The 13,099-nt window shown below is 37.4% G+C and overlaps 1 protein-coding gene across 14 annotated transcripts in view; it reads right to left on the bottom strand.

The window, feature by feature from the left end:
- Nucleotides 1-11,542, bottom strand: part of LOC114274138 (putative enoyl-CoA hydratase 2, mitochondrial) — a 30,113-nt gene extending 18,571 nt beyond the window's left edge. For 6 of the 14 annotated variants that reach the window (XR_014348879.1, XR_014348878.1, XR_014348877.1 and 3 more), the window contains exons 1-3: nucleotides 11,095-11,348; nucleotides 8,212-8,317; nucleotides 7,963-8,132 (exon numbers count right to left, since the gene is read on the bottom strand). Coding sequence is in view for 5 of the 14 variants with exons in the window: in XM_082902256.1 (XP_082758382.1) it covers nucleotides 7,963-8,132; nucleotides 8,212-8,218 (177 nt within the window). In the remaining 9 variants the exon portion in view is untranslated. Of the gene's footprint in view, nucleotides 1-109; nucleotides 150-7,962; nucleotides 8,145-8,211; nucleotides 8,318-11,094 lie in introns of those variants that run through there. The other 8 variants (XM_082902260.1, XM_082902257.1, XM_082902261.1 and 5 more) reach the window with 7 other exon arrangements.
- Between the last annotated feature and the right edge of the window lie 1,557 nt (nucleotides 11,543-13,099).

The following is a 13,099-nucleotide window of genomic DNA, read 5'->3' as shown; positions in this document are numbered from 1 at the left end:
ACAACAAAAGAAGAATTCTAACTCTACACAAATAAGCCCTTGGCTTGAGTTTACATGTACCACCAAAAATACCAAAATAAACAAAAGAGTCGTAAACAAAAGAGTCGACCTTCCAAGCTACGTCCTTGGAGGTGGCATAACACCTGAACCTGAAAATGATATCCCATATAGGGTGAGCCAACGCCCAGTAGAGATATGTTAAACATAATATGAGCAATAACTAAAACATCGGCATTTGATAAATGTTTAACTCATATAAACAAACACACATCTCTTTCCATTTCATTATCCAAACAAATTCATAGATATGGTTCTTTATTCAACCAAACAGTTCATAATGAGCCAAAAACTCATATTAACAATACTTCAACAATTTAATTTTCAAATGAGACTACAACTCATATTAACAATACTTCAATTCCTCTACGTTATGCAAACGCAATTAGGATTTCGAGACTTTCACCCTGGACACTCCGGCCAACTTAGTTATCACTGGAGTCCATCCCCTATCTCCTCCCAAACAGTGGAGTACATCCCCTATCTTCTCCCAAACAACATACATATACAATGTATTTAAACATTTATCATATACAATGATCAAGCAAAACACTTATTCAATGTGTTATCCCATCCGTCATATCCAATGACATACTCATATGATTAGTTTCAATTCACCTAATCATCATGCAGTGTCTACAACAATCAAGATTATCCTCCACTGATAGCCCAAAACATTTTTTTCTAAATAGATAATGATTTATCCAACAGATAAATTATTCATAATTTCAAATGTGAGTGATTAATAAATCCAACTCCACCATTAAATCTCGTAATTACCCAATTTCATTATTTCCAACTCAATTTCATATTTTCATAACTTTCACAAATTAATTATACCAATTAATTCATAACAAATAATTAGGGCTTTTCTCCCCCTTTTCTCAATATTGACCCAAAAGTCCAAATATCATCAATAACATCAATAACCCAATTTTAAGACCCAAAATACACAAGTATGGATTAAAAGAACAAAACCGCTCTTTATACATTTTGAAACCCTAACACCCAAAATTTCCCAACTTCAACATTTAATCAAAATGACTACAAGTTTATGTCAAAGACCATATATATGAGTAGTTATCCCTACCTCAAATTTCGGAGCTCAAAGGAGAAGATGAAGAAATTCGAAGGTGCTCCAAACCCAAAGATTTTCGGATCAAAATGTAGCCCACACAAAGCTTCACACTTTTTACAAAGGGACTAGGGTAGAAGATCACTAACACTAGATGATTTCTTAGAGAGAAGATGTAGTCTAAAGTGAGAAGCTCTCAAGTTTGGGTTTTGAAAAGCTAGAGAGAGAGAGAGTCGAAAAAGTGACTAAAAATGCTAAAATTTGGATTGATATAATACACAGTCCGCTCGAGCGTGGAACGCCCCGCTCGAGCGTCAGACACAGACTCCCGCTCGAGCATGAAAAGCAACGCTCGAGCGTCGAATGCACACTTCCAAAAGTTCTGCAGACGAAAGTCCCCGCTCGAGCGTGAAAGTGGTCGCTCGAGCGTCCGACAACCTGCAGGGAAAAATACTGAGGGTTAAATAATCACGCTTGAGCGTCAAAATGCCCGCTCGAGCGGAGGAACAAAAGCAAAGGGCCCGCTCGAGCGTCAAAAGCCCCGCTCGAGCATGAAGGCCAAAATCTGGGCATCAACCCTTGGTTTCCAAATACAATCAACCTATTTCAAACCTGCCCAACACAACCCAAGACTGAAATACAAGAGTAAAGGATGGGAACGAGTATAAGACAACAACCAACATCCACGGACCCGAGCCCGGAATACAATTAAACAATGAAGGAAAAACCGGAATCGCTATACTCATACTTTCTATCAAATATGCGCTTAGCAAGAACATCCATCAATTTAACTTGTTTATATAATTGTATTTAACGTTATAATTATTTGTATTTTTTGTTGCATAATTACAATAAAACAAGTAAGGTGCTTTTTTATCCAAAAGAGGATTAAAAATATAAAAAGTACAATCCTTTTTTGCCAAAGTCCACATATCCTTCAATTAGAAGCTTGATGAACCCAAAGGCTCCCTTACCCGATAAACGCATACAAGTCCGTGTAACATAGATCTTCCTAGAATAACAAATAGATGATATCCAATGTAAATTGAGGAACAAGAACAAGAAATGGAAGTGGAGGCAAAAAATTCCCCTCCTCTCCCCTTGAAAACATTGCCTAGGGGTACAAAGTTAAGGAATGAAAAAATATAAACAAATAAATACATTACTAAGGTAGCGTTTGGTAACATTTACGTTTTTTGTTTATGTTTACAAAAATTTTATAAATTGACTTTTGTTTATTTTTAAAAAAACATAAACTACAAACATGTTTGGTTTGGACAAAATGTTTGAAAATTTTTAAAAACATAAACTAAAAAACATATTTGTTAAGGCCAAAAATATTTATATTTATTTTTTATTATTTATGACAATAGGATCATACACATTATAATAAGCATCCATATCAACCATATTAATATAATACCAACCATAGATAAATTTAATGACCACATTAATAATGTTCATAACAACTAACATACAAACCATAATAATAATATCACCATCAACCACATGGAGTAGTAAAGCCAAATATAGAGAGTGTTTGAAAACCTAGAGAGAGAGAGAGAGAGAGAGAGAGAGAGATCAGCGAGAAGAAGAAGAGGGCGGCAAGACCTCCTCTGTTGTTCTTCGCCGCCGCCGCCGCCGCCGAAGAGCCAAACAAGAAGAAAGACTGAAATCGATCTTAGTTTGCAATCCAAACACTGACCTTGCAATCTCAGTCAACAGATCTCTTTTCATTCTTTCTTTCTTTCTTTCTTATATTTATATATATATATATATATATATTTCAAAATTTTAACTAAAAACTCTTACTTCTAGAGTCTCCTCATGAGAGGAGTCTCATTGGAAGCTTAGTGAGATTATGAAAGTCTATTGATATTTATAAGAAAAGATTTTTCAAAAAGAACCTACAAAATTCTATGTGGGATTCAATCAAATTATTTAAATCATATTGATTGGAGGGAGAGTTGAAATTTCATTTCCCTCCAAAATTAAATCTAGCATTCAATCAATTTGTTTGGAGGGAATGTTAAAAAAATTTAATTTCTTTAAAACAAGTGACTTTTTCTTATCAATTATGACTTTATTAAATATTATTAATAAATACTATGCAACAATTTTTATTTTTATTTCAGTATTTATATACATTTTTATTTATTTACAATTTATAATTATATAATATTAATTATGACGTCACGGTTTGACCGCTTTGACCCGACGGTTGAATTGGTGACCCGTCCACCCGGTCCCTTTTCCGGTTTGCTCACCGGTCCGATTTTCAAAACATTGCTTGCTCCTATGCAGATTCGAACCATGGTTTGTGTTATGCACACCCCAAATTACTGTGGCCCCGCATTTGTGGTGTTTTTAAAAACTAACGTAAACTCAGTTTTTGAGTTTACAATTTTTTTATCAAATTTACAAACTGAGACCACTGGTTTATAAACCAAAAAATTTACCAAACAAGTTTTTATGATAGTTTTTAAAATTTTTGTAAATATAAATTGAAAATTGAAATGATTCATGATTCCTATATATAGAAGAGGGTGAGTGTGTAGTAGGTGAGGAGTAGGTGAGGAGTAGGTGGAGAGTAGGTGAAGTAGGTGAGTGTGTAGTAGGTGGTAGTGGTAGGTGTGTAGTAGGTGGATTTTAACAGCCCCCCGCAAACTCAAGGGGGATAGGAACTAACCAACTTGAGTTTGGAGAGAGTAACAAAACAAGAAAATACATAAAAATAAAAGAGGATAGGAGACACTGTATGGTCGTGTCAGACCATTGGTGAAGACACTGGATGGTGGTGTCATAACGTTGTAGAGGACACTGTATGGGGGTGTCATAACGTTGTAGAGGACACTGTATGGTGGTGTCATAACGGTGTAGAGGACACTGTATGGGGGTGTCATAACGTTGTAGAGGACACTGTATGGTGGTGTCATAACGGTGTAGAGGACACTGGATGGCGGTGTCAGACCGATGTAGAAAACAGTTTATGGGGTCATGTCGGACCGTTGTAGCAGACAATGTTGTGACAGTTGTTGTGACAGTTTACGGAGTCTTGCTGGACCCTTATAGAAACTAACCGGAATCAATGTCGGGACAGTTTACAGAGTCTTGTCGGACCCATGAAGGAGCTAACCGGAATCAATGTCGGGACAGTTTACAGAGTCTTGTCGGACCCCTAAAAAGTCGCACCCTCAAAAGGTGTGCCCAATCTGTCAAAAAAGGCGTGCCATCAAAAGGCGTGCCCAATCCATAAAAAGGCGTGCCATCAAAAGACGGGCCATCAAAAGGCGCGCCCATGTTGTCGTCGAGCGCCGAGCGGCGCATGATGCGCGTGTCTGCCTCTTCGTCAGGGTCTTTATAAACTGAGGCGGAGGCTATGCTTGAGACAGAAGCGAAGACAAAAAAACTTTGTGAAAAAACTCTTCATTTTCTGAGAGAGATATTCGTTTTCTGAGAGATTGTCTCTAAGAGCTGCAAATCTTGAAACACTCTGTAACACTCGGTTGCCCAGAAAATGGCCTCTTCGTCCCGTAGTCTGCTCACTCTCTTTCCAGACCTCAACGAGTCCACAAGAGAAATAACTGGTGCGGTGGCCCCTGAACCTCAACCAAGCGCCCCAAGGTTTGTTCCGTTGAACTTTCCGATGCGGTCTGTGGAGCAAAAAATGGCAGGGCAAACAGATATTGAAGCCAATCAATATACACTGAAGTCATGTGTGGAGACCATGACTGCGGTCACAAACTTGTCGCACCGGCTGCAGAGTAGGACAAATGAGGTGCAACATTTAAACGCCCAACTGGCTCTGCTCCAACGCATGTATAAGGATGCGCGAGTAGAGATAAGTGTGCTAAAGGCGGAAAACAAGGAGCTGAAGCGGAAGGCCACTGTGATGTTCCGATTTGGAGGTCCGCCATATGCTGCAGTGGAGGAGCAGGGAGGAGGCAACGTGCTTGGTGGTCTAGGAAACACGGAGGCAACACCGTCAAGGGCCGGCCAGGACGGAGGCAAGAAGAAGAGACCGGCGGCCGAGTAGAGAAGAAAAATCCCGCCTGTGGATGTGGTTTTTGTTTTGTTGTGTTTTTTTTTTTTTTTTTTTTTTTTTGTGTGTGTGTGATGTAAAAGTGTGATCGGGGTTGAACCCCTGATATGAATAAAATGACAAGAGTGTGAAAAGTTGTTGGTGGTATTTTGTGGTGTTGTTTTGTTTAATAAGAAAAATAAAATAAAAGAAAACAATGGATAAAGAAAATAGAGAATGGAAAAACGGGGGATGCTCACTAACCAGGAGAGGGAAAATATATTATAATAAAAAAATATATATATATATATATTAAAATAAAAGAAAATGGTGAAAGAACGTGGGTGGAATAAATTAAGAGAAAGGAGAGATATGATTAAAGTGGGTTTGAAAGTGGGAAAAGATGAGAGAGAGGGACGTCCCGCATGTGTGTGTATGGGGCAGTGTGTGGAGTGTGTGCCCATGTGAAGGCCAAGCTTTTCAGTCGGCTGTTTGCAAAGAAAGAGATGCGCATATTGATGGTGGGTCTTGATGCAGCTGGTAAGACTACCATTCTTTACAAGCTCAAGCTGGGAGAGATAGTCACCACAATTCCTACCATTGGATTTAACGTGGAGACTGTGGAGTACAAGAACATTAGCTTTACTGTTTGGGATGTTGGTGGCCAGGACAAGATCCGACCTTTGTGGAGACATTACTTCCAAAACACACAGGGACTTATCTTTGTGGTTGATAGCAATGACCAAGAGCGTGTGGTTGAAGCAAGAGATGAATTGCACAGAATGCTAAATGAGGATGAATTGAGGGATGCTGTGCTGCTGGTATTTGCAAACAAGCAAGATCTTCCAAATGCAATGAATGCTGCTGAGATGGTTTTACAAGATTAGTGGCCTGATTGCTATTGTTGCTGAGTTCAGGGTTATCAAGGAGAGGCATTAAAGAAGTCGATGCTGAGAGAGAAGGAGATGGCATCTGGATGGTTGGTGCGAAGGTGGGATCACTGAAGATTACTGCACGGCTGTCTCTGTCTGTCTGTTGATGGAGGCGATGCGGTCATGGCTTCTACTCGATGCCACCGGCGGAGCCAAAAACAGATCTGGAAAACGCGAGATGCATGCGATAAGGAGAGACGACCTCGTCGGCGGAGCCAACTCAGATTTGTCAGAGAGGGAGAGAGAAGACTTCTTCGCTCCTCCGGTGGCCGGCGCCGACTTCCAGCCGGCCTTGGTGGTGGCAAATTGCTTCCTCGGACCTAGCCTCCGATGGACTTGCGGGCTATTTGCTTTGACGTCAGAGACCGATCACAATCCAACATGACCGAACCAGAACAACCCGACGTCCGAACAGGTAGAGCAGGCTCCAGTGGCCGTGACTTCTGGAACTTCGGCAGTGGTGGTGGTAAGGAAGGAGAAGAGTGAAGGTATGTGTAGAAAATTTTAGCGGACTAGGTTGAGGTCCGGCGGGCGGCCAAGGCGAGGTTGCCGCCCGCCGGTGAAGCGAAAAATACTAAGTTCTTAACCTTGCTCTGATACCATGTTAAAATTGATGTATTATTGATTGGTGTATTTTGATATTGATTACAATGATTCATGATTCGTATATATAGAAGAGGGTGAGTGTGTAGTAGGTGAGGAGTAGGTGGAGAGTAGGTGAAGTAGGTGAGTGTGTAGTAGGTGGTAGTGGTAGGTGTGTAGTAGGTGGATTTTAACAAAAACGAAATGGTTTAATCAACAGAGGGGCGAAAGTGGAAGTCAAATGTGAAGGAAAAACACTTAGAACTACCAACTGATTGATATCACATGCCCATCCATTCCTAAGTAGGTGACAAACACCTAACAAATGGTGTATGACTAAGGGGAGGGACAATATAGGATAAACTTTTTAAGGGAGCTTCCACTTAGCAACAAATTTAACTCCTTAAACCCATTTTCTTATCATACTCACTTCAAAATTTTAAAATTTTCATTTCAACTCTTTACACCCCTTATAATTCCAAACATATCCCCACTCCTAACCTCCCACCATCTCTTACACCCACATCTTCCTCTCTCCTTTTTTTCTCTCCCCTTCCCCCCCTTCTCACTTCTATTTCTTTCACCACCACTACTAAGGACGACAATAGTGGGACGACCTTATTCTTTTTCATTTTCCTTTTCTTTTTTTTTTTGTGTTCAAGCTTTGTTTGGCCAACCAAGGCTGAAATGGCAAAACAAGTCAAGTTTGCTAGATTGTTTCCGGCCAAACGAACCAAAAATGGTGAAATTAGTCACATTTAGCAGTAGCTGTCCGAACAATCTTGGTTTGATCATGAACTAGAGGTTCGACTTTAGTTTTACAAATAGAACATGTCTAAAAGGAAACTGATGCTATATCATGTAGGATAGAATTTCGGTGGAATCAGAAAACTTATACCATGTCATGAAAGGATGGAATACTGAGGGACCGAGGATTATGCTTCTTATTAGTTGATAGAAGGAATCTTCTTCTTTTTTTTCAGTCCAAGAAGCACATATACTTCTATGAAAGTGCCGTGTCCATGTTAAAGACACTGACACTTGTCAAACACTCTTTGACACATTACGTCCATACATGTCCTATTATTTTATTTTATCTTTAGAACCAGACAAACACTATTATTTTATATTTTTTAGAATTGTACAACTCTTTGACACATCACATCCAAGCAAGTCCTTTATTACAGTGCATATTGTATATCCTTCATTCTATTCAATAAGTAAATATTACCTGTAAGTCTGTAACTATAATCATGTCTGCTAACTTAATTAAAAAATCAGAGATCACATACTACCTTCAAATCAGCACCTGCGCAGAACACTCTGGGAACTGAACTACTGATCATTAAAATATTTGCAGTAGAATCCCTATTTATAGCTTCAAAGCTGTGCTGCAATCCTCTCAGCATGTCCTTCCCAATGGAATTTTTTGCTCCAGGCCTATCCAATTTAACCTCAATAATTCCTGTAAATAAACCTAAATTGAGGTAGTAGTTGAAAAGAAAAATCAAAGAGAAGATGATGGCTTCGAGGAAATCAAGTACTTAGCATGATAAGATGGCAGTGTCTCAAGGGAACTCAGGCAAATAAATTTGCAAGGAAGAGAACGAATGCTGAATTAAAATATGTCCATTAATTTCCATAAAGGTGCTGCAAGGAAGAGGGAAAATGAACAAAAAGGTATAGGTTATGGCAGTGAAATAAACATATTGAACCCATAATTTAGCCCAAAAAATGTCCATAGATGGCCTGGAGTTCGAAAACAGGATTTTAAGTTAGCCGCATTGTTAGGATAAAGCTTTGTTGAATTAAGATTCCAGTAATTTTGCAAGACATCATTGTATGAACATATCTACATAGCAAAACCCATCACAAGATGGTCATCACCACTCAACACTACACCCACCCCACCCCCACCACTTTTCACTTTTTCTCTCTACCAAACCCACCACCATTACCAGACTTGTCTACACTCGCCACCAAGCCACCAATTACCATCCCATACACCAACACCTTCTCATGGTTGATTTTCAAAAAACAATGAGTCCAAATCAAGCGCCAATTTTTCATTCAAGCCCTAACTCCTCTAAGTATATAGCTTTAATATTGGTTTTATGTGAACTACAATTTCAAACAAGAGACGGTTAATTTTGTCATTTTGCTTCTTCCATAACCACAGGTCCACAGGAGGCTCTATTTACACACCACTTTTCCTCTCAAGGCAAACCATTAATTAGTTTATTTTTTATTACAATTTTAACCTTAGGTAAATGACCACAAAGGACAAGCATGATACACACCATTTGTATGACTACCATAAAGGACAATAATGAATATAATACTCATCAACAATCTCATAGGTATTACTTACGTATCTTGTCTCTCAAGGATCCAAAAACCCTAAAACAAAAACCAAAAACCCTTAAAGAAACAACCAAAAATATACGTATTATTAAACATTTTGATTGGATTCAATGAAGGATTCATCTAGCAATACTAATTCGGAACAATGGAGCAAGGAAAGGTTACTTTTTCTTTTTTTTTTTTCTTGTTTTCGTTTACTTGCTGAGGGGTAAATGTTTGTATTGGTTCGGTTATCCAAAGTCAAATAATATATCAATGTTTGACTACCTAAAACCAAACAAATTGTATATGTTCGGTTTCATAGTGTCGAACATAATCCAATTCTTTGGTTTTTAAGTATCGAACAAAAACCATTTGTTCGGTTAGAAACAGTCGAACAATTCCATTTAATTCGACTCTGTACTGCCGAAAGCTTATAACATTTTTTTATTTTTTGGGCTTTTTCCAAACATGTGCATCCATAGAATGCAGTAATGTTGGATCTGGGGGAGATGGAAACAGAGAATGGAGGGGGAGATGGAAATATCGTGGGTGGGTGGGTGGGGTGTGTGAGTGAGTGAGGGTAAACATGGAAGTAGATTGTGGGTGGGGTGTGTGAGTAAGTGTAAATATGAAAGTTTATGGTGTGTATTAAGTAAAATATTTATTTATCAAAATATTAAGGGTGTGCCTTGAGTAATGGTTTGCCTTGAGATAAAATATGGTGTGTAAATAGAGGCACCCTCCACACCACTTTTCCTCTCAAGGCAAACCATTAATTAGTTTATTTTTTATTACAATTTTAACCTTAGGTAAAATGACTACAAAGGACAAGCTATGATACACACCATTTGTATAATTACTATAAAGGACAATAATGAATAAAATACTCATCAACAATCTCAAAGGCGTTACTTGCGTATCTTGTCTCTCAAGGAGCCAAAAAGCTTAAAACAAAACCAAAAACCCTTAAAGAAACAACCAAAAATATACGTATTATTAAACATTTTGATTGGATTCAATGAAGGATTCATCTGGCAATATTGATTTGGAACAATGGAGCAAGGAAAAGGTTATTTTTTCTTGTTTTTTTTTTCGTTTTCGTTTTCGTTTTCGTTTTCGTTTACTTAATGAGTGGTAAACGTTTGAATTAGTTCGGTTATCCAGAGTCGAATAACATATCAATCTTCGACTACCTAAAACCGAACAAATTGTATATGTTCGGTTCATAGTGTCGAACATAATCCAATTCTTCGGTTTTTAAGTATCAAACAAAAACCATTTGTTCGGTTATAAACAGTCGAACAATTCCATTTAATTCGACTCTGTACTACCGAACACTAACAACATTTTTTTATTTTTTGGGCTTTTCCCAGACATGTGCACCCATAGAATGCAGTAATGTTGGATCTGGGGGGAGATGGAAATAGAGAATGAAGGGGGAGATGGAAATATCGTGCGTGGGTGGGTGAGTGAGTGAGTGAGGATAAACATGGAAGTAGATTGTGGGTGGGGTGTGTACGGGTAAATATGGAAGTTTATGGTGTGTATTAAGTAAAAAATTTATTTATCAAAATATTAAGGGTGTGCCTTGAGTAATGGTTTGCCTTGAGATAAAATATGGTGCGTACATGGAGGCACCCCAGGTCCACAGAAGGCAAAGTGTATTTTTCCCATCATAATAAACTCAAAAAAGATTGGGTTTTCAGAAGCATTTCTATTTTTTCACATCAAAATTACAATAAACATCTGGCCAAAAAAAAGAGCAAAACAAAACATAATTGAAAAACAATACAATAACATAATTTTCCTACAAAAATGTGGCAGTTTTTCTCATTTCCAAACAAAAGCCTCAAAAAAAATGTCACTACCACCTATAAAAATTAAACCTTTATAAAAGAAAATTCAACAATAAATCGTTTTAAACGAAATTCAATCACAACATCAACATAAAAAATCACCAACAACAAATAACATAATACCTAAACACATTCAAGATACATCAAACACCCTCTATCACCATGGAATCAAACCCCAGCAGACATATGTATGTATATGTATACACGGGTGTATAGTTATATTACCGGAATCGGAATCGGAGTGTCTGTGAAGCTTTACGCAATCGGAAAAGCGATCTAAAAGGAGTGTTCTGAGACTCTGATATTGCCATTGAGGAGAATTGAGAGTCCATGGAATTGAATTCGAATTGAAGAGTTGAGAAAAGTACGGTTTCGAAATTCACACGGATTTGAGACCGATTGATGCTGCGAGAGTCGAGAGAGTCACCATTTTTTAAAGTAAGTTCAGTTGAGTGCCCGGGCGATTTGCCGGTGACTCTCGAGAACTGGGAACGATGGAAAATTGGATAATTTATTATTGTAATTTTTTTTAAATACAATTATTGATGTAAAATAAATTCATAAAAATGTTGCAATAATGTTATTTTTAGAGAAAATTATTAAAAAGGTATTAGATTAATATATATATATATATATATATTTGTTAGTGAGACCTTTTGTAAAATAATTTGATGAGAATTTTTTTTTGTTGGAAGTTTCTATTTACATATCATCATTTCTCTCGTCTCATCCCATTTTTTAAAAAAAAATTTAGGTAGTTTTTTGAAGAGTTTTAGAATTATGATTTAAGAGTAGAGCTATACTTTGAGTTTGTGAATTTTAGAATTATAATTTAAGTGTGAAAAATTTGTTTGGTTAGGAGTTTTGAAAAAAGTTTTAAAAAGAGTTTTGAATTGAGATTAGAATTTTTGATGTGACATATGATATTTAATATAAAAACTTACAACTTATAACCACAAACACAACTCAAAATTATATTCAAAACTCATAAAAAAAATTAAAAAAATTTCGATTTTTTTATTTAAAATATAAAAAATAACAAGTGCCAATTGCCAATTGCTAAAAAAATAAATAAAAATAAAAAATATTGTTCCAGTCATCTGGCCGGACGTCCGGGAGGACGACTGGTTAGCCCAAATTTTCCTGCCTTGGAAAAAGTTTTCAAAAGTGGATGTGGAATTAATTTTTGAAAACTCTAAACAAACAGGACACTCAAAACAACGAGTAGAAATATATTTAGAGAAGCTAACAACGAGTAGAAATATATTTAGAGAAGCTACCAAACACATCCTTAATTATTAATTTGCCTCTTAACAAATTACCAAGGAGGACAATCGACACCAACTCAAACCTCTTGCAACAATTTTCTACAGTTACTCTAGGTGATGACAACAGCAGCGGCAGTGAACGAGACCCGAAAACTCTCTCCACCCTCGCAGCACGTCATCCATCCCTCTCGATCTCCACTGCTGGGCACTACCATCACCAGCAAACAGAAAGATCTAAATTCGCCTAAAGAAAAAGAAGAAAAGATGAAGGGTAAATTACACTTACACCCTCTGAGATTTGGTTTAATACATATCACCCCTAACGTTTAGAAAATTACACTGACTCCCTATCATTGTAATTATTTAAACAGAATGAACATATTGAACTCATGCATTCTCTCTTTTCTTTCTTTGCTTTACTTCTTCTAATTTTTTTTTTCCTTTGCTTTACTTTTTATTTTCAATGTAATTTTTTCTATTTCTACTGGGAGTTGTTGCCTTTTATATAAGTAGGGGAGTTTGTGAAATGAGACTATTAACCACAAGGGTGAAAATGTAATTTCTAGAATGTCAACGGGCAGTATGTAATTGGACCAAGCCTCTAGAAGTATCAGTGTAATTTACCCAAAGATGAAAGAGGGTTGACTATGGAGGCTCCAATAGCTGAGAATGTTGACGCCATTAGCTTTTCACATCCGCTTGTTGTCTTCGCACCACCACGACAATGACTTCCCCCTCCGGCCACCATTACAACCCCTTAGTCCATCTCGTAGACCCCTGTAATAACCCCAACCTCCGATTAATGCTAACCATGATTATTTATGCCTAACAGTAATTTAGAAGGACTCCGGAATTCAATTGCATATGTCTTGCATTGTCTTTGTGTTTTTATCTGTTTGCCATAAAATGATCTGTTCATAATTTATGTTTTAAACTGCAAATTGAAGGCCTTATCGGCGGCC

The sequence above is a fragment of the Camellia sinensis genome, chromosome 13 (genome assembly GCF_055761805.1).
Source record: "Camellia sinensis isolate YWXY chromosome 13, ASM5576180v1, whole genome shotgun sequence".
NCBI lineage: Eukaryota > Viridiplantae > Streptophyta > Magnoliopsida > Ericales > Theaceae > Camellia > Camellia sinensis.
Note: the sequence above shows the minus strand (reverse complement) of the source record. Positions and strands in the feature narration are given on the sequence as shown.